Here is a 22,610-nt window from a genome sequence, read left to right as displayed (position 1 = left end):
CGATGTCCCTTTGTCAAGAATTGTCTCCAGAATTTCTCTAACAATTGCCTGGAATAAAAAAAATCCTTAACCTTCAAATCCTTGAGCTTGGCTTCCTCCACGCTTTTTCTATGTGCTTCACTCGTTGGTGTTGTTCCAATTGCCAACGTTGGTATTCCTTTGTCTACAAGACTCCACATCTCTTTGCTTCTCAGAAAGTTTTCCATCGTCGTTGACCAATAATCATAATGACCGTCAAATTTTGGAATAGCTGGTTGCACGAAATTTTCTGACATTTTGTTTGTAGACTCACACACTTCACACTCACAATCAGGTCCCTTGCGTGGCTCTGAGACCAAATATTGGTGCTAAAGCGAAATAACACGTGAAATGGAAGAGAATGAAGAAGTATTATTTCTGAAAAAGAACATAAGGCATTTATAGCCATGTACAAAGGCAAAAACAGAAAAGCACATTTCATGGCAAGTTACAACTAATTCTAAAGAATAGGACACCCATAGAGATAGGCTTATTAAGAACATAAATAATAACTAATCCAAATGTCATGATTTCTGCAACACTTCCAACTTTTAAGTGCTTAACTGAATCACCTATACCAGCAACTACTCCCACGGCCTGCAATATAATATCGTAATTGTCTAAAATGGATATGCCCGACTCAAAAATCAAAGTTATAATAATAATAATATTATTATTATTACTATTAAATGTTTAGGCACAACTGTTAGAGTATATGTCCTGCAAGTTAACGGTTGGCTAGGGAATTTATTGACACAAGTGTAATAAACAATCTTTATTTTAATATAATTTAACTTTATATTGTCTTGTTTTATTTTATCTGTATGCTCATGCAATCAGCATAGATAAAGTCCAATATTATGCTTTAATACAAATGAATCGTAATTTGATGTTGAAACTCATTTGTAAACACTGTATAATCTAAATTCGTTCATAGTCGATTCAGGCGCCTAAAACATGGATAAAGGTCGCTTGAGCTCGAGACTAGCATATGTGATGTTCTGTATCGCGTTTCTTGGTAAGGGCATAGAGATGTCCAAACATGCAGATGAGTAGTCATATGATGATTATACCGAATGCCCCTCCCTCAAACTTTCCAAGTGGTTATCATTCATCGAGAGGATAAGTCCGTGGTTATGATTGTACACCATTAGTCCTTACGACCCTGGACAACACCGAGGCTCTATATGCTAGGGCTGTACTTTGACTTGTTTACCGGCTCCAGGAGAGTCATCAGGTGGCGAGGTTGGGTACAGTTGCGAAACGTATAGGAGCTAGTACATTGTAGTCGAGAATTCACCGCTCACCTACGAGTGTAGATACCTATGTGATCTGATGAAATAATAGTGCGTGGAATCTCTGGCCAGAGTATGAGATGTACATTGGAGAAGGAGTTCTCCAATGGTACATGCGATGCCACTATTTATATGTATCACATAGTTATCGAATTATTATGCAACCCTCGATGAACCAATGGTTGCAGATTCGATCGGGATATATGAGATGAAGGGACCGTACTGTACGTTAATCATAATCGACTGGTTCTTGCAGGCACTATCAGTGATACCTAGGGAATCATGGGGCGATGCTGCTAGATGCTCTTACCATGATTCGATTGGTTTAATCGAAAAATGGTTTCTGACATTCTCATGATCAATGGTTGATACATAGAATGAGAAAAATTAGGGTAAGCCCGAATAAAGGATTATGTCATGAATCACAAATATTTGTGAACTCACGGCTAGCTGTATCTCTGAACCATTGAAGGTCACACAAGTACTGATTTATTTGTTCCCGTTGAGATAATAAATTCAAGGAGTTGAATTTTTATAAGAAATAAGTTTGATATGATCAATCGATAAGCTTATAAATAAAGTTTATTATAAAATCTTATAGAAATTTTGAGAGCACGACTGTTAAGACAGTCAAAGGAATATACCTGCCTTATTTAGACATTGGTGATCTCGAATTAAAGCGTGCATCATAATAACAAATAAGTTGAAATTGTCACATCGATGATGTTGGATCGTCAATCAGGATTATGATGATATTCATGTAATAGGAGCATGTATTATGGGCTTGTAATAATATAAGCCCATCATGCAAATTTATTAAAGTTCAAATGAGCATTAATAATTAAATTATATTTTAATTGAGTTAAAATATAGTCCATTAAGTTTTTATAAAATATGATATTGATTTATGCAATATGAAAATATTCATGATATCATAATTTAAAAAATTTTCACACAAAGAAAATTAATGCATTTTAGAATCTTTTATTAACTTAATTAATTGGATTAATTAAGTAAAGAACATATTAGAAATATAATAGTGATTTTTATTATAATGCATGGATTTTTTTTGGCATGCAAATTTTTTAATGAGATTTGGCATGCAAATTATTTTAGAATCTTTAATTGACTTAATTATCTGATTAATTAAGTAAATTGGAGATTAGAAATAATAATGAGATTTTATTCTTATTAAGTTGAAGAGTAGGGATGGCAATGGGCCGGAGCGGGGGCGGGTTTGCTATTCCCATCCCCATCCCCGAATTCCATCCCACCCCATCCCCGTCCCCATCCCCGCTTTTTCGGGTTCGGGGAATCCCCGAACCCGAAACTTCGGGGATCAACATCCCATCCCCGTCCCCATCCCCGTTTCAAAAATATTAATATGACAAGACGATGATGGATTCGAAGATTTTCTCAAACCAAAATTTATTATTATCTATTATTATTAGAGATAATATTAATATTAATAACAATATCAATATTAATAATAATATTATTATTAATATTTTAAAAAACAATATTATTATATTATTAATACTAATAATACTATTATTTTATTATTGATATTATTTTCGGGGCGGGTTCGGGGATTTCGGGGATGGGGATAATAATCACATACCCGCCCCGAACTATATAGGGGATTTAAAAAAATCCCCGAACCCGAAACCAAAACCGAAAAAATCGGGATCCCCATCCCCGTTTCGGGTTTTCCCCGCGGGGCCCCAAACCCGTGGGGAAAATTGCCATCCCTATTGAAGAGGCATCCGAAAGTTTAAGAACAAGATTTCGGAATTTTCGGCACTCCCCGAGTATTTGTGTGCTGCTCTCAAAAACTCTCAATTCTTGCAAGAAAAATTCGGCTTATAGATTGAGTTGATTTTTTCTTCGTGTTTCATCTCTCCGCAAAATATCTTCTATACTTTCTAGTGCAAGTTAGAAGAGGAATAAATATATTAGTCGTGGACCGGATTAGGATATCGAAGAACGTTCGTAGGGACTTACAATAAGATCTACGTCCACTAATACCGGAGTAGTTGGAGCCAAGTGAAAATTTCACTAAAAATAAAATTTTCTAACTCCTATAAATATTAAAAACCATACGAGTGCTCAAACAATATCTTGAATGTCAAGATCTAAATTTTTTTTAAAACTTTCGCTGCGATTTGGGCACGAGAAACCGAGATCCAACAACAAGAAGATGTGAAACTAAACATATACAAAGTTAACTCTAAACCAGAACCAACTCAAGATTCAAGAGATAAATAAACTGAAATGCTCATAGTGCAAAGATCAACACCATCAATATCATAACATGATCGAAAGGTTTCTTAATAGATGGAAACAATATCTCCATCAAATAATCAACAGAAACGAGATGTACAAGTTCAGATGATGGCTCTCAAGTACTTTTAATAAACTGACCAATTTAAAACTAATATTTAGAAAGTATGATCACTGCCTACGCTGCTGAAATATTGTGGAGATATGACACCAGAATGTTACAAAAACAACAAAGGTTTGCATTTCCTAGTCATCATCGACGTCGCTCACCGCTTAAAAAGTGCATCTGATAAAGAAACTCGAGTTTCATGATTCTAGGAAGAAAGCAAGGAAAAGCAATTTGTAAATTTTTTTTTCATAAAGAGTAAAAAGAATACAGAGGACGCATGTGCATGTACACATGGACTTACTAAAAATTTAAAAAAATTCTGGCACTTCAATCTTATCATGCAGAGTTGAAATGCCTGGATGTTTGGAAAGAAAAATAGTCGAACCCCGTGGATCATAAAGTCACACTTTCCTTCTCTGACCATGCATTTAAATCAGATACGTATTTCCAGATGGAGTATTTTACTACATGAAGATGTGTTTTATTTCTGATGAAACTGTTGGATACGAAGGGAGAAAGAAAACAAATCACTGTTATAGTCTAAAACAGGCTAGTCTAACTAGGAAGTAGGAAAATGCAGAACTTAATATTATGCAAATCATACGGAAAGTAACACACAAAACTAAATGTTGAAAACTGTTGTGTGGTATGAAGAACTATACACAGTTTTGGCTAAAGTTTAGTTTGTCTCCTTAAACTTGAAATCTTTGCTGATAGCATCAAGCAAACACGTGAAGCGAGTGTTTACACCAGCATCGAAGGGAAGGCGAGAAGTAAGGTCAGTACTGTCGACCAAGAGACAAAGAAGTTAATGAGGTAGGGGCCAATCAAAGAAAGAAAAAAAACGTGTTGGCATATTTCGCGGGTCAACAAAGTTGGATGGAAATTGCGTAATGAAATTGTGCGCAATTTCCTGGTTCACACTGGATGATGCATCTATAAATAGATGCATCATTCGAACATTTCATCGCATCCCGTTCTGAGTTCCTCTCTCAGTATACACATATTTGAGTGTGTTCTATAATATTTGTGAGGTGTTTTGTTCTCCTGTATTAAGAGAGTGTGTGTTCTCTTTGGAAACACAGTGAGTGAGTTGTACACCACAAAATATTATAGTGGAATTCTTTTCATCTTGCCCGTGGTTTTTACCCTAATAATTTTTAGGGGTTTTCCACGTAAATCTCGGTGTCCAGTTTATTCTTTATTTTCGGGTTTTATTATCTCAAATTCCGCACGTGGGACCAACAAGTGGTATCAGAGCCTTGGTTTAAAATTTCTTAAAATTCTGAGTATGCTCTGTGGTTGCAGCCTAGACTGATCTTCCACATCAGAAAAGATTTTTTGAGATTTTTTATTTAAGGCGGGATTATTTTGTCCGGTCTATTAAAATTGTTGTAGGCATAATGGCGGGAAGGTACGAGATAGCAAAGTTCAACGGAAGCAATTTTATGTTGTGGAAAATAAAGATACAAGCAGTTTTAAGAAAGGAGAATTGCTTGGCGGCTATTGGAGATAGACCGGTGGAGATTACGGATGATGGAAAGTGGAATGAGATGAATGATAATGATGTTGCCAATTTACACTTGGCTATTGCAGACGAAGTTTTGTCAAGTATCTCTGAGATAAAAACAGCCAAAGTTATCTGGGATACTCTGACAAAGATGTACGAGGTCAAGTCCCTACACAATATGATTTTCCTAAAGAGAAGGCTTTATACTCTTCGGATGGCGGAATCTTCATCGATGACCGACCATATCAACACACTAAATACTCTATTTGCCCAACTCACTTCCATGGGGCATAAAATAGGGGAAAATGAACGTGCGGAGCTTCTACTTCAAAGTCTACCAGATTCATACGATCAACTTATCATCAACATTACCAACAATATTCTTATGGGCTTTCTAAGATTCGACGATGTCTTAACTGCGGTTCTCGGAGAAGAAAGCCGGCGCAAGAATAAGGAAGACAGGTTGGTAACTTCGAAGCAGGCAGAGGCTTTGCCGATGATAAGAGGAAGATTCATGGACCGTGACTCCAGTGGGAGCCAAAGACGAGGTAGATCAAAGTCGAGAAGTAAGAAGAAAAATATTTACTGCTTTAAATGTGGCGGTAAAGGGCACTTCAAGAAAGAGTGTACGAGTATCGATAAAAGTTCTCAAGGAAATGTGGCCAGTACTTCAGGCAGTGGTGAAATATTATTCAGCGAAGCAGCAACAGTTGCGGAAGGCAGGCACAAATTTTGTGACACATGGATAATGGATTCAGGAGCGACGTGGCACATGACGTCTCGGAGAGAATGGTTTGATCATTATGAACCAGTCTCAGGAGGATCTGTATTCATGGGAAATGATCATGCCTTGGAAATCGCTGGGGTCGGTACTATCAAAATTAAAATGTTTGATGGCACCATTCGCACCATACAGGAGGTACGACATGTGAAAGGACTGACGAAAAATCTTTTGTCCTTGGGGCAATTGGATGACATCGGGTGCAAAACTCGGATCGAGAACGGGATCATGAAAATTGTGAAAGGCGCGCTTGTGGTTATGAAGGCGGAAAAGGTTGCTGCAAATCTGTATGTACTTTTGGGAGAAACACACAAAGAGGCAGAACTAGCTGTTGCATCAATTGGTTCAGGAGAAGAATTAACAGTGTCATGGCATAGAAAGCTCGGGCATATGTCAGAACGAGGGTTGAAAATTCTCTCAGAACGGAAGCTGCTGCCGGGACTTACAAAAGTGTCACTACCCTTTTGTGAGCACTGTGTTACCAGTAAACAACACAGATTAAAGTTTGGCACTTCTACTGCCAGGAGCAAAAGCATATTAGAGCTGATTTATTCGGATGTTTGGCAAGCACCAGTTGTATCCCTAGGAGGAGCGAGATACTTTGTCTCGTTCATTGATGATTTCTCTAGGAGATGTTGGGTGTATCCGATCAAGAAGAAATCAGATGTTTTCCAGATCTTCAAAGATTTCAAAGCGCGAGTTGAACTTGATTCTGAAAAGAAAATCAAGTGTCTGAGGACTGACAATGGAGGAGAATATACCAGTGACGAGTTTGATGAATTTTGTCAACATAAAGGCATCAAGAGACAGTTCACGACGGCTTACACACCTCAACAGAATGGAGTGGCAGAGCGGATGAATAGAACCTTGTTGGACAGAACAAGAGCTATGTTGAGGACTGCAGGTCTAGAAAAGTCATTTTGGGCGGAAGCAGTCAAAACCGCTTGTTATATTATCAATCGTTCTCCTTCAGTGGCGATTGATCTGAAGACTCCGATGGAGATGTGGACTGGGAAGCCGACAGATTATTCTCATTTGCATACATTTGGAAGTCCGGTGTACGTTCTGTACAATGAGCAAGAAAGATCGAAGTTGGATTCGAAATCCAGAAAATGTATCTTCTTGGGTTATGCTGATGGAGTAAAGGGGTTTCGCTTGTGGGATCCTACTGTTCACAAGCTTGTCATCAGCAGGGATGTTATCTTCGAGGAAGATAAAGTAAAGGGAGACAAAGGCACACAGAATTCAGAAACTACTATTTTTCAGGTAGAAAATAAGACAGACGAAGGTCAAGTTTCTTGTGAAGCAGTACCAGAGCACGAAGAACAAGTACAAGTTGAGTCTGAGGTTTCCAATGTGAGGCAGTCAACTCGAGACAGAAGACCACCAGGTTGGCTTTCAGATTATGTCACTGAAAGCAACATTGCATATTGTCTATTATCAGAAGATGGTGAGCCATCGAGTTTCCACGAGGCTACTCAAAGCTCGGATGTATCTTTGTGGATGATAGCAATGCAAGAAGAATTGGAGGCATTAGACAGGAATAAAACTTGGGATCTTGTTACACTACCACGAGGGAGGAAAGCCATCGGTAACAGATGGGTCTATAAGATCAAGCGAGATGGCAATAATCAAGTGGAACGGTATCGTGCTAGATTGGTAGTAAAAGGGTATGCTCAGAAAGAAGGTATTGACTTCAATGAGATATTTTCTCCTGTGGTTCGGCTTACAACAGTCAGAGTAGTGTTGGCATTGTGTGCGGTGTTTGACCTACATCTAGAACAGCTAGATGTAAAAACGGCGTTTCTTCATGGAGATCTTGAAGAAGAAATCTATATGCTCCAGCCAGAAGGTTTTGCGGAAAAAGGCAAAGAGAACTTGGTTTGCAGGTTGAAGAAATCTCTGTACGGTCTCAAACAGGCGCCGAGGTGTTGGTACAAGAGATTTGATTCCTATATCATGAGCCTTGGATACAACAGACTGAGTGCAGACCCTTGTACTTATTTCAAGAAGTCTGGTGATGATTATATCATTTTGCTGTTGTATGTGGACGACATGTTGGTAGCAGGCCCCAACAAAGATCAGGTCCAAGGATTGAAGGCACAGTTGGCTAGGGAATTTGATATGAAGGACTTGGGACCAGCAAACAAGATTCTAGGGATGCAAGTTCATCGAGACAGAAGTAACAGAAAGATTTGGCTTTCCCAGAAAAATTATTTGAAGAAAGTCTTGCAACGCTTCAACATGCAAGATAGTAAGCCAATATTGACCCCTCTTCCTGTTAACTTCAAGTTATCCTCCGAGATGTGTCCTAGCAGTGAAGCAGAGAGGATGAAGATGTCTCGAGTACCGTATGCATCAGCAGTGGGAAGTTTGATGTTTGCCATGATATGTACAAGACCGGACATTGCTCAAGCAGTGGGAGCAGTTAGTCGGTATATGGCGAATCCTGGACGAGAGCATTGGAGCACTGTGAAGAGGATTCTTAGATACATTAAGGGTACCTCGAATGCTGCATTATGTTATGGAGGATCGGATTTTACACTCAGGGGCTATGTCGATTCAGATTATGCAGGTGATCCTGATAAGAGGAAATCTACTACTGGTTATGTGTTTACACTTGCGAGGGGAGTAGTAAGCTGGGTTTCAAAACTGCAGACGGTTGTGGCGTTATCTACAACAGAGACAGAATACATGGCAGCTACTCAAGGTTGTAAGGAGGCAATATGGATTAAAAGGTTATTCGAGGAGATCGGGCACAAACAAGAGAGTGTTCCTTTGTTTTGTGACAGTCAGAGTGCCTTGCACATCGCAAGGAATCCAGCCTTTCATTCCAGGACGAAACACATTGGAGTACAATTTCACTTTGTGCGGGAAGTAGTAGAGGAAGGAAGTGTGGATATGCAGAAGATCCATACGAAGGACAACATAGCTGATTTTATGACCAAGCCAGTGAACATTGAAAAGTTTGAGTGGTGCAGATTCTCAAGTGGTCTAGCGGAAACGTAAGCAGCAGGGAATGGCAAGATTGAAAGGATGTGTGGAGATGTGTTTGATTCTCAATCAAATCTCCAAGTGGGAGAAATGTCGACCAAGAGACAAAGAAGTTAATGAGGTAGGGGCCAATCAAAGAAAGAAAAAAAACGTGTTGGCATATTTCGCGGGTCAACAAAGTTGGATGGAAATTGCGTAATGAAATTGTGCGCAATTTCCTGGTTCACACTGGATGATGCATCTATAAATAGATGCATCATTCGAACATTTCATCGCATCCCGTTCTGAGTTCCTCTCTCAGTATACACATATTTGAGTGTGTTCTATAATATTTGTGAGGTGTTTTGTTCTCCTGTATTAAGAGAGTGTGTGTTCTCTTTGGAAACACAGTGAGTGAGTTGTACACCACAAAATATTATAGTGGAATTCTTTTCATCTTGCCCGTGGTTTTTACCCTAATAATTTTTAGGGGTTTTCCACGTAAATCTCGGTGTCCAGTTTATTCTTTATTTTCGGGTTTTATTATCTCAAATTCCGCACGTGGGACCAACAAGTACCACCCCCACCAAAGTACCGTCCAGAACTAAAATTCACCTGTCCAGAGATAGTTTTCATTAATAAGCATTTCAAGCTGGAGAGAGAGAGAGACATATTCATCAATAGAATAAATACCCCTTGGCCACCAGAATCCTCTTTGATGATGGCAGTTCATCTCTACACAAGCTCTATCTATGGCAAAATTTGATGGGAGACATGTTAAAATATTTGGACCAAATGATTGAAAAAAACAAGGTTCATGGAAAAAACTTTACATCACTAGCATCAACTCCGGCATAGATGATATTCAAAAGAACATGATCTGATACAAGCGGCGATCTCCAAGGAGCACGAACTACACTTGTAGCACTTTGGAAGTTGTGAATCAGAGTGTGAACATCTCTAGAGGAAAAGATCAAAGGAACAAGTGGTAAAATAAAATATTAGATGATTGTTTGATATGGAAAGTATAGTAGGTGACAATTTGATGATGCAAATTATTAATGTAGCTTCGCTTTCAAAATCATTAAATCACTGGCAAGACAAAATTACAGTTGAGTAAGCCTTATAAAATAGATCATGTATAAACCTTCATTCTGCAGGTAAAACTTAGACAACACCATTCATAAAGTCAGTAACAGAGAGCTATTCTAATGTGTTATTATTAGCCGCAACAGATTTATGCGAATTTCGATTTGAATCACACAAAAAAACCTGGAAGAGCTATCCTAGTATTTGGATCTTCTACTATGTTGAAAACACAGCACCACGTGTGTGCACTTTTTACACGAGATGATCACATGATCATCTTCTTTGATCTGACAACTTTTAAAATTTATCTGGTGTGATGTCCACAAGATGATCACGTGATCATCTAAATCTCGTGTAAAAAATGTACAACACCAAATGTTGTGTTTTCAACCTAGTAGAGGATCCAAATACTAGGATATTGCAGTGAGAAGATATTGCTTTCCGTCTAGCATCTAAATCTCGGCTCTCAATAATTCTTATTTTATCGGTCGGTTAGATCGAGGAGTTTGAATCAATTTCTAACTAACAACGGATAACGGAAAAGCCTAATTTGACGGAAAAAAATTATGTGTATATATAAGTAACATGCAAAATTATTTTTTTATTTTTTTTCATCCGCAAAAAATACATTATTTTGTATATTAGACAATATTTAAAAATTAAATAAGCCAGATATATATTCAAAAAGTCAAGACGTACGACCTATGACAGGAAAATGTAAGAATTTTCGAAAATCCTCGATGAACAAAAACCAGCATGCATAATTGATAGATTGATTTTCTTATCGGAAGTTACATTAGATAATCATGTTACAGAAAAAATCTTTTAAGCCGTGCATGATTCAAATGGCACAGTAGGGACACGGTCGGCCGACATATCTATACCTGAAGTACTCTCTTATTCAACATTGTTAAGTCAAAATGTCACATAATTCAAACTAAAACACCTTAAACTCATTAACCAGGACATATATTATAAGGCATAGTTTGGTACACATGATAGGATAAACATGTGATATATAATATAAGGATAAGTTAATGATGAATAAGATGTGGGATATTATATTTAATATTTAGTATGATTTTAATAAGAGTGATTAAATTTATATATTAGATTGTAAGGACAAAATTAACCTTATCATAACAACTTTTATAATTTCAAAGTTGTTGCTTGAGTTCATATTTTTTATGTGTTCATGAGCCGATAGTGCTTGCTTGATTTATTTATTTTTACCTAATTTTATATATTATATAATATGAAAATTGAGCCCTTGATTTTGTAAGTCAAGTCAAATATCAATTTTTAAGATTAATCGATTGATATTAATAATTTTATTGATATTTATAGAAATTATTTATATAATTATCTCGAATTCATTTATATAATTATCATATTATATAATATATAAAAATAAATAAAAACATTTATTTGATTTTAATTTCTACCTACTAGCATATATTTATAAAAATCATTTATAAATTGAGGGCAATTAAGTCATTTGTAGTGTATTTTATCATTAAATTAAAATTATCACACATAATAGAAAGGACATTTTATCCTTCTAAATTATTATTATTTAATATCACGAGCTTTTTAAAAAGGTAACAAACATAGGATAATGATGATTTTTTATCAATTTATCCCTTATCTCATGTACTAAACTATGCCTAAATCGTGTTTGTTTGTCTTTTTAAAAGTGTGGGTTTTTGACCCCACTGTATAGTCTCGTTTAGAGTGAACACGGTTCAGATTTTGGTTTTCGAGTTTTTGGTTCAGTTTAAGTTTTTCGCTCGATTACCCGTACCAAAAACCATTTTATTTTATGTTTTACATTTTTATAATCATTTTTAGTTTTTTACATATTTTGTTATTATTTTTATTAATATTAAATATGAATAAAAAAAACTTAAAAATGGAAAATTCGGTTAGACTGAAATCCCAACTGAAAAAACTGAAACTATTTTTGTTTTTAGTTGAACTGTGACCGTTCAATCCATTTTAGTTTTCGATCATGATTTCGGGTGAACCGATTAACCGAATTTGTTCAATTCGGTTTAAATGAACACCCTAGTCTTATTTACCAAAGAATTGAGATGAAATAAAAATATAGCCAATTTAATTAAAAAGTACGTATCTTGTGAGACGGTATCACGAATATTTATCTGTGAGAAGGATCAATCCTACTGTTATTCACAATAAAAGGCAATACTCTTAGAATAAAAAATAATATTTTTTCATGATGACCCAAATAAGATATATGTCTCACAAAATACGACCTGTGAGACCGTCTCACACAAATTTTTGCCTTATTTAAAATATATTGGATTCCCATTAGTTTGATTTTTTAATATATATTTGTTCGTTATATTAAAATCTAAATAAAATATTAAGGATGAGGAATTATGTGGTGTCTCTGTTGCATCCCTTTACAAGTAAAGCACACAGATTATAATATAATAAGTAATAAAAGAAAATTATAGAATAAGGGCACATGCTAAATATGCACCCATTTAATTAAGTATTGGATTTTAGCACGCGCCACTTTACTGGTTTATTCTTTCCTACCCCTACAGGCAGTGCCTGCAGGGGTACATCCAAGGGCCAGAATTTTTTCTGGTCCAATTTTTATTTTTTTTAAAAAAAAATTTCCCCATGAAATTGAATCCCAGCCATTGATCCTGGGTGTGGGCACTGCCCCCACACCCAGGATCGAACTTACCCACTTTACTCGTATCACCCATTTGTAATTAACTATATTTTGAATTGGTCGGTTAAATTTTCATATATTATTTTGGAGTTTCGAATTAAACAAACTTTAATATATTAAAGTTTGTTTATATTAAATTTATATTAATATATATACAGGGCCGGTCTTAGACTTTGAAGGGCCCGGTGCAAAAGAAAAAAAAAAGCCCTTTGTATTTATATAAAAATAATACTAAAATCAATGATATAAAGATAATTTCATTATTTGATTACATAAACTAATATCTATAATAAAAAAACATTATATTCTCTATTTTGGTGGTTCTTTTTAGATGTAAGGATCAACATAAAAATTTGAAGTGTCCGATTGATAAACCCACTACCCACTATTAAATTTTAAAAAATTTGAAGATAAAATCCAAAGCCCAAATATTCAACCTAATATACCCCTAACCCCAATTTCATTGGGCCCTATCCAGCTAGGGGCCCTGTGCGGTGGCCCCATATTGACCACCCCAGGGCCGCCTCTGTATATATATATATATTTTTATTAATATATATATTTTTCACATTTAATTCGATTTTCGCTTGAACTTGATATATCATATATTATATTATACGCAAAATTAATGTTTCAACAAAAATAAGACTAAATATCTAAAACAAATTCATTTACTAAAACCAAACATTAATTAAAATTACCCTACCAAAAATCTATTTAGTGTAAAATAATTTCGTCAATGACATTTTTTGACATCTCAAATTTCTATATTAAAAAAAAAAAGATAATTAGCAATTAATATATAATCACACGCTTTGAATATTCCCGCCATTAGCAGAAACCGAGGAATCGCCATTAGCAGAATCCATCATCGTTATCCATTGTTGAATCTCCTCTTCTCCGATTGTCCCCAACTCCCACAAATCCTTGTGATCAGGCCTATTCTCAATCACTTGGAAGTTTATATTTCCTTGCAGCGCAGCCGGTGGCGCGGGGGAGGAAGTCGAAGTCGAAGTCGAAGTCGAAGCCGAACCAGAAGTGTAATCCGCGAAAGGGAAATTTAGTTTTGCTCTGGGTCCCCTGAACTCGATCGCTGCCTTATCATAAGCACGCGCCGCCTCCTCAGCCGTCTGGAACGTCCCCAGCCACACCCGCGCCGCCTTACGGGGGTCCCTTATCTCCGCCGCCCACTTCCCCCAAGGCCGCTGCCTGACACCCCTGTAGTTCTTCTTCGCGCCCACCTTCTTCTTCTTCCCCGCCGCACTTTTGAAACCATCCTTCTTCTCTCCGTCGAAGAAATGGCATCCCAAGCAACCCTTTATCCTGCAGAACCTGCAAGTCTCCATATAATCGGAAACAGCAACAAATCCAGAATCTCGATGAAAAAACGGCGGAATCTCGAAATCTTGAACCGGTCTAGCGGCGGAACTATCACCCCCGTTAATCACATTCTTCAAGGCTGCCACCATGACCGCAGCTTCCTCTTCACCGGTCAGCCGCGGCGGAGGAGGTGGAAGCGACTCCGGAACTTGGCGGTGGTAGCTCATTTGACTGCTGATTTCAACAAATTTCTCCTGTTCGATTGACTTTCTTGAAATTAGAAGATTGAAAAGGAAGTAAATGGGATGCGATATATATACGACTCGTGCACACAAGTTTAACACGGGATGGAATTGAATTGAATATCTGCTAGCGATGGCACGTGGGGATTATTATTATTTGGGCAATCGGGTCGGGTCAAAGGTCACTTGGAAATATCTGATGAGCTGGCAATCGAGCTTCTTTTTTTTTTTTAAACAGCTGGCAATCCAGCTTCGTGTTCACATTACATTGCAATTTGAACGGGTCACGAATACTATGACGTATTCTCTTACAAAAGCACAAAAGCCGGTGCTGATTCAGAGGTAGAAATGGGCCTGGGTTGGGAATATAAATGGGCCTGGATGAACACAAAATGGTTAACTTCGGCCCAATAATATTAGAGTTGTACAGTAAGAATTCAATAAACAACTCTCGTTTTATGTCACAATGATAGAAAAAGTAAAGAAAGATATTAAGCTCAACTTAGAGCACATAAGTGGTCGGAATACACAAATGCTAGATTGCATAACAACACTTTCAGGGAAAAATTGTCTTTCTTTGTGTTTGATGAAGATGTGATTTTTTATTCTCTTAGAACACATGATAGGATAAACATATGATATATAATACAAGGATAAGTTCACGAAAAATAAGATGTAGGCTATTATATTTATTGTTTGGTATGATTTTAATAAGAATGATTGAATTTATATATTAGATTGTAATGACAAAATGAACATTATCATAATAAATTTTATAATTTCAAATTTGTTGCTTGAGTTCATATTTCTTATCTGTTCATGCGCCCACAATGCTTGCATGATTTATTATTTTTTGTTTTACCTAATTTTATATATTATATAATATGACAATTGAGCTATTAATTTTGTGATTCAAGTCAAATATAAATTTTTAACGTTAATCGAGTGATATTAATAATGTTATTGAGATTTATACAAATCATTTATATAATTATCTCGAGTTCATTTATATAATTATTATATTATATAATATATAAAATAAATAAAAATATTTATTTGATTTTAATTTCTACCTACAAGTGAAATGAGAGAACAATAGAATTTATGATTTTTATAGATTGAGGTTCATTTGTGGTGTTTTTATCATTAGATTAAAATTATCACATCTTATAAAAGAGATATTTTATCCCTATATAAAATTATTTATCACGAGTCCATGATATAATCATGGGCTTTCTAAAAAGATACCAAACGTGAGATAATTAGAAATATTTATCAATCTACCTCTTATCACATGTACCAAACTATACCTTTAAGAATGCGTATAGTATATATACAAAAACTAACAAAGATTTAATTATCATCACTATTAATAATAATGATTGATGGAAAATGGATACAAAATTCCATGGTAATAATTAGATATTAATGTGAAAAATTAACATAATTAATTCAAAAATTAAAATCAATAATTTCTTTCTTTGAAATATAAAATATTTTGTAAAATTTTCAACAATTCCCCATATATTTCGAAGAAAATTTTGATAAAGATGATAAAAATTACTGTGACAAATCGAGAAAAGAAATGCACAAGTGATGTTTTTCATGCGCTAATACACCAGTTTCCCATATATTTGCATGTTTCATGATCAATATTTGCATGTTTCATGATCAATTCATGAATAAATTTGTTGTCTCCCAATATTTTAATCATCCATGGTGATGAAATCACCTTAATCACCATCATCACCATGTATGTAACACATAATTGCAACATAAATTTATTCTCCCGAAATATATATAATTTGTATGTATAAAGGTCAACAATCTTAATTAGTACTCAAAATCGCGATTTGTGACCAGCAGTATTGTAGCGCAATTGGTCCCAGGATTGCTGCCAAAATCTATATATAAGTCCAGGAGGTCTTGTGTTCTAATCCTAGAAGGTAAAAACTCCAGTGTCGGGCTGGATAAGTCATATGCGTAATGGTGCGTGTATGAGCCGAGACCCATGTTATGCCATGACCCATGACCGTTACAAGTATATTGTATAGAACCATTTTCTTATTTTATTGTATAATTCAATACATCATGACACGTAGTATTTTATCTACACGGAGTCGTTTTGTTTTCCGTTGTTGCAGCAACTTTAAACTCATTATGGCCAGTAAGTAGTATGTAAGTAGTCTTTACACTTACTGGAAACCATATATAATTTTTCATGTTTTTCTTTACCAATAGTGTATGAACTACTAAGAAACACTTAATTCAAAATAGCACATTTTGATAGCCACATCTCTCAATTTGTTATCACATATACGACAATATCAATATATCTCAAAATAATTTTCATAATTCAATATTATTTTATGTGTATAGCAGCTCTCACACCTCAAAAATTCTATCAGTACACGAATGTAGCACTCATGGCTTGTTTTTTTCTACCAAAAATTATAATTTGTGTTAATGGTGCAACTCAAATCTTTTAAATCGCATAGCAGTCCAAACAACATGGGTCGGTCGTTTACTCAGCAGGGACAATTATTGCACATCAATAATCTCCCTCATAATAATTGCATACATTGCAATCGATGAAAATCGAACTCATGACTTTGGCTCGGCTCTGATGCCAATCATAGGATCAAGTGATTGTCTCTTTAATAAAGCTATAGCCGTTGGTAATTGTGCAATTCAAATATATTAAATAGCATAACAGCCCAAACATCATGGTTCGGTGCTCTATCCAGTTGAGACAATTATTGCACCTCAATAATAAATACTTCATCAAAATTGACATATCATAATATTATTAAATTAACTAAAAAAAAAACATTTTTTGTGTAAGAAACAAGATTAGTTTTTCAATCTTTTTCTTTCAAAAATAATGAAGGTATAATAAGATTGAATTACAAGATAGTAATTTCAGTCAAGCAAAAATTTAAAAATCTTGTAAAGGCTTCGCATAACATATAATAACTTGTTTTTAAATATAATCATACTCAATGCACAATTAATTCTCTTCAAAAAATATATCCCACAAAACTCAAAAAAATAATTAGTTCATATGTTTAAATTTTTTTTTTTTATCCAAATAGCTTTATTTCCAATATATATTGAGATCTCAACTAATCAATCACATTTTGTTCATCATCATTTTCATATAAATATTTGTACATATAGATCACAATTTAAATTCCATAACTTAAAAGACCAAATAAATAATTTTACAAGCAAATTATGGCCCCTCACATTTTGCAACATCTCTCAAGACAAATTAAATGTCATGTTAATCCATATATCAACATACGCCCGCATAAAAATATCTGTAAAATAAAAATAGAACCATATTTTCAAATTGTGCATATCATCAAATATGTTCTAAATATCAAATAATGAAACTTAGATTAACTAAAATTTCAACTTCAGTCGTAATATTCTCGAACTTATAACTTGAGGGCATTCTTCTATAAAGAATGTTCAATTTGGCTATCACCGATTCAATATCCTCAAACTTTCATTTATTATCATTTTTAATAACATGAAATGGTCACACTAATGAATAGCTATAAATATTTTTTTCAAAATTTGCCAATACCTTCGGGTTTCTTTCTTTGTTTTTATTTTTTTGAAAAAAAAAATATAGTAATAATTTTCATAAGCACGAGATTAATATCGACTCTCAAAAATAAAATGTGTTCTCGAGCATACTTAGTTCTCACTAATAAAGTAAAATAAAATAAGGGTAAACATGGTGATTCAAGCAAATACATTAACCAACGTCCAACAGTACATAGATGTGAGCTTCGAACCAATTTGATTTATCAAGATTACCAAGCACGTAGAAATAAAGGGACATATAGAATCGTACCTTATTCCCCGATAAATAATAATAAATGAGAAGGGGCTTAACCTTACCTGACCATCTCCATTTAGTTATCAGACATACCGTATCACTAATTGAGTCGTGTGAACCAAAAATTTCAACAGAAATACTCTTTAGATTATTGGAAATTTAGGTAGATGGGTTGGGGCGAAAAATAATTTGATGAGAAAATATTTAGATCGAGACGTGCTGAAACACTGGACTAAAAAGCATTTTTATCTCCTCGTAGTTAACCAGGGGCGGATCTAGGATTTTGACATTGGGGGAGCCACCTTTGCGACGGTTTTCTCTAAAACCGTCGCAATATGGCGACGGTTACAATAAACCGTCGCGGTATTTGCGACGGTTTTTGTAAAACCGTCGCTAAACCGCGACAGTTTCTATATAACCGTCGCTAAAAAATTTTTTTTAAATATTTGAGGGGACCGTGGCCGCCATATAGCGACGGTTGTTGATAAAACCGTCACGCATTTTGCGACGGTTTCCGTCACAACCGTCGCTAAAAAATTTTTTTAAATTTTTTTGGGGGGGCCGTGGCCCCCGTTCGCCCTACACTAAATCCGCCCCTGTAGTTAACACGTCGATTCAACAAGATTATAACCAAATACTCATCAGAATACAACGATATCGTCTTGCTCGCGAGTTGCACGGTTCAGAACAAGCTTCATATTATGTCAGTGGTAGAAGAAGCAAAGGAAATTGATATCAACTCAAAGCACTCAAGTGACTAGATAACACAATTGTTATAGATTGCATAACAAAATTATGGGGAGAAAATTATACTTATTTGTGTTTGAAGAAAATGTTCTTCTTCCCTGTATCTATCTCTTCAAGAACGTGTATGGGGGTGTATATACAAAAACTAACAAATATTTAATGATCACCATTAATAACAATAATCCAGAATCATGATGGAAAACGGTTACAAAATTCAATTGTAATAACTAGTTATTGACGTGAAAAATTAATATCATTAATTTAGAAATTAAAATCAATAATTTCTTTATTTGAAATATAAAATATTTTGTAAAAATTCCAACATAAACAAGATCTTAATAGCCATCTTCATCAAATGAAAATATTTAGCAACTTGGTATTGAATTTAACGATAAAGCCACGTACAGAAGACGCCGATAGTTTGTCAACACAGAGTATGTACATTTGGCCAGAAAGCCTCGCAGAAAATCCAATATTGAACTGCAGCATCACAACAACAAAAATTCGAGAGAGGGAGGAGCGTCCACTTGTACCGGGCGGCTTTACATATATAAAGTATATCATCTGGATCTATATCTCATTAGTAAATAATAATAAATCATACAGTCGAACATACGCAACGGAAAATTCTGTTACTATTCTGAACAAAAAAATATGCATAGACAGGTAATATTATAGCAAGCGAAATTTAGTCAGGTGGTGTCATTCCAAGTAACCTGGATGGGAGTTGCTTTTGTTCTTTCCACTATGTATGGTCCGAGAGCAAAAATTAAAAGCTTTCGATCTTTTCCATTGTCATCGTTCAAAAGTAAAGTCAAGAAGTTCTGGTTTGGCTCCACGAAACGAAGAGTTAACTGCTTAATTCTTTGTCGACTATAATTTCCTGGGCACACATCTGAAAGAAAAAATGCATGTGAAGAAGAAACCTAGTAGGTTCTTGAACGTAAACAGAAGTTCTGAATAATTCAAGACATTACTTATTCATGGCTTGGACCATCGGCTTATGCTGATTTCATCTTTTCCACCCCAGACCTGAGATTTGGTTGGTCATTGTCTTCATGATTCACATAATTCTGACCCGTGCCCTCTGCAGGAAACGAGATTTTCTAATTTTACCATACAATGATAAACAAAATTATGCAATCTGATTCGTTTTGAATTATTATATGAAATTGTTGCACAAATTATTTTTTTTAAAAAAGGAGGATGACTAATAGATATCATAGAAATAAAAAATAAAAATGAACCCTCAAACAAGATGCATGCAAAATAAACATTAGATTGCGTCGTGAGCAATCTACTCCAAAACAAGCAATTTTAGCACTTCGATTTTAAAATCCCATTGTACCCAAAGAATTTTAACTTGGTTGACTTACTACGGACAAAAAGGTCTTGATATACGACAGTAACTATGAGCCTCAGATGTATGGAATGCCTATACACTTTGAGCATGGACTATTTCCAAATAAACTTGATTATCAACTTCTTCACCATTGGTGAAGTCAACTGTAGAAAAATAAAACTTTCATTTAGTCAACCACCTTGATCACCTAACACCTTAGCACTCGTCTAAAACCATATTGTTAATGAAATAAGACATTCATAAACTTTAAATTTCTGAAAACGGTTATAATAAGAAAAAAGAAAGAAAGTGTCAATCATGCTATTTGTTGACTCCTCGTCCTTACTCAAAGGGAAAGGAACAAAAGAAACTTGCAACAATTGATTCAGCTGCTATGCCAAAAAAAGTCACATGTGATTGAAGAAATGAACGTTGCATGACTCGGCAAGATTAGTAAATTGGAAGTCTCAATCATATATTTTAGCACAGTTGAATATATATTCTAGCCCCATGAATACTTTTTTCTAAACCAAGCAGTAAAATATCTTCGAGTACCCAACATGATTAGAACGATGAATAACATACTTAAGTAAAAAAGCACACATCAAAAGCAGACAAGGATGGCCAGCAAAAAAGGAAACACAGTCTGGTCGAGTTAGAGTAACCTTTCATCGAATCAAAAGAATTGGCATAGTACAGGTTCATGGCAGAAACTTGTTGTGAACATGTAGCCAATCCATGAGACATAATCCCTTTTCTGCTAGAATGGTTTTCACGGTCGGACTGCAAGTCAACTGATAGGGAAGGATGGTGAAAATATATCCATGAATTCTTCATACAGTTGTGAGAATCAGCTGTAGGACATGAGAGAAGCTCATCTCTCCTATGATCAATTTTTCGCCAGCAGCCATGCTGTGAAGCAGTAAACTGGTAGAACTTTAGAAAAATAATGTTTCTGTTTCCCCATTCAGTGAAATATGCAGCTGGGAAAGTAAACTAAAACTATAATTTCTAACAAGAAAGTTCTTCAACCTGCTCGGGAGAATTTATTGGCTTCTTTTGAGTCATATTCTTGTTTACCAAATCCCTAGACTCGTGAAGCTGTGTGACAAATGACACTTCCAAATTATTAAGATATAAGTTGTGCTTCTCATTCGTCCATGCTGAGCAATCGTCCTGGATTAAAAAAAAAGGAATGTGAAAATGCTATTCAAATACTCAAGGAAGGCCTTCTGTTAATATTTGTAGAGGAAAATACATATTGATGAATCTCCTCCCTGCACATTCTATTGGAAGGTACATCTAAAACAGGAGTTCAACGACAACATTTGACAAAACAAGCAAAAGCACGTATCATAAAACCTACAAACTTTCAGAAACATGGTTAGTACCAGACATTAAACCTTCAATTCTTTATTATCCCCTTCCCCATTGTCATGGTAATGCAAGTACCCGCGCATATTATAGAATATATTAATTTTTTCAAAGAGAAAAACAAGCCAAAAAGTGGCCACTAAAGTTTAGATCCCCCTTTTACCCTCTTTGGATTTCATTTCCAACTCGGAAGAAAACAATCAACAAATTACTTTGCACAATGATAATGCATTTCAACCACACAACACTAAGACAAAAATAAAACAAGTAATGCAACAGGAACAAATGGCCTGTTCCTCTTAATCCTACAGCTATCCACCCCTTCAGGTTTGAAGGCAAGCACCAAAAAAACCTAAATACCAACGAATCAAGCCTAAAAAAACTGCTGCAAACGTGAACCTAACTACATGAACTTCACATTCAAATCTCAACACAAACTTAACTACATCAACCTCACAGTCAAAACAGCTGGAAAAAACACTGAAAGATTCAATCTAACAAAATCTAATCCCAACAAATCAATCATAAAACATTTATAAAAAAACTCGGATTACCGAAGCAGCAACGTTGGCGAGGAGACGCAAAACATCTCCGCCATTCTGAACGGTCAAAGACGAAACCTCGGCGTTGTTCCACAGCACCAACTCCTCCGACCGGAGATTCCTCTCCATTTTTGGGGATTGAAATTGTCAACGAGAAAGAGGAGGAAAATATCTTAGATTTATCGGATTTAAAAATGGAGAAAACCCTTTCGTATAAAGAGAGCGAGCGAGGCGGTTTTGCGTGGTGTGGGCTCCACATGGGAGCGCTTTACACGTGTCAGTAAAGCGATTGGTCGCCGCGGAGGGTTTTATTAATCTCCAGCCAGATATTTTCCGCCCCGCGCACGTTTCCCTCACGCGCTCGCCCTATTGACTCATGAGTATTTCATAATAATTGACTTTGTGAAATTAAAAAGTGCGGGCAG

At 35.5% G+C, this 22,610-nt stretch overlaps 2 protein-coding genes across 3 annotated transcripts; both read right to left on the bottom strand.

The window, feature by feature from the left end:
• Positions 1–13,386: 13,386 nt before the first annotated feature.
• Positions 13,387–14,386, bottom strand: LOC140811230 (ethylene-responsive transcription factor ERF109-like). The gene has a single exon (XM_073169099.1). It carries the CDS (start codon positions 14,310–14,312, stop codon positions 13,572–13,574), a length of 741 nt encoding a protein of 246 aa, XP_073025200.1. The 5' UTR covers positions 14,313–14,386; the 3' UTR covers positions 13,387–13,571.
• A 4,903-nt stretch (positions 14,387–19,289) lies between these two features.
• On the bottom strand, positions 19,290–22,398 carry LOC140827420 (cold-regulated protein 27-like). Of its 2 annotated transcripts, XM_073190090.1 has the most exons (5): positions 22,198–22,398; positions 21,302–21,445; positions 20,935–21,196; positions 19,905–20,014; positions 19,290–19,822 (listed from the first exon to the last, which is right to left on the bottom strand). In XM_073190090.1, the coding sequence occupies exons 1-4, from the start codon at positions 22,312–22,314 to the stop codon at positions 19,929–19,931; spliced, it is 609 nt and encodes a 202-aa protein (XP_073046191.1). In that variant the 5' UTR covers positions 22,315–22,398; the 3' UTR covers positions 19,290–19,822; positions 19,905–19,928. The 2 variants fall into 2 exon arrangements, with proteins under 2 accessions (XP_073046191.1, XP_073046194.1); XM_073190093.1 differs by lacking the exon at positions 19,290–19,822 and having other exon boundaries at positions 20,935–21,181.
• Between the last annotated feature and the right edge of the window lie 212 nt (positions 22,399–22,610).

This window comes from Primulina eburnea, chromosome 1 (genome assembly GCF_022965805.1).
Source record: "Primulina eburnea isolate SZY01 chromosome 1, ASM2296580v1, whole genome shotgun sequence".
In the NCBI taxonomy this organism is placed as follows: Eukaryota; Viridiplantae; Streptophyta; class Magnoliopsida; order Lamiales; family Gesneriaceae; genus Primulina; species Primulina eburnea.
This window is presented reverse-complemented; position numbering and strand designations above follow the sequence as displayed.

What these genes read in the sequence shown, in the direction of transcription:
- LOC140811230 (XM_073169099.1), bottom strand. Translation starts at nt 14,312, where the DNA reads ATGAGCTACCACCGCCAAGTTCCGGAGTCGCTTCCACCTCCTCCGCCG.
- LOC140827420 (XM_073190090.1), bottom strand. Translation starts at nt 22,314, where the DNA reads ATGGAGAGGAATCTCCGGTCGGAGGAGTTGGTGCTGTGGAACAACGCC. An exon ending in CAATAAATTCTCCCGAGCAG is followed by an intron (nt 21,197 to 21,301) that starts GTTGAAGAACTT and finishes AAGTTCTACCAG; the next exon opens with TTTACTGCTTCACAGCATGG. An exon ending in TTCTTTTGATTCGATGAAAG is followed by an intron (nt 20,015 to 20,934) that starts GTTACTCTAACT and finishes CGTTTCCTGCAG; the next exon opens with AGGGCACGGGTCAGAATTAT.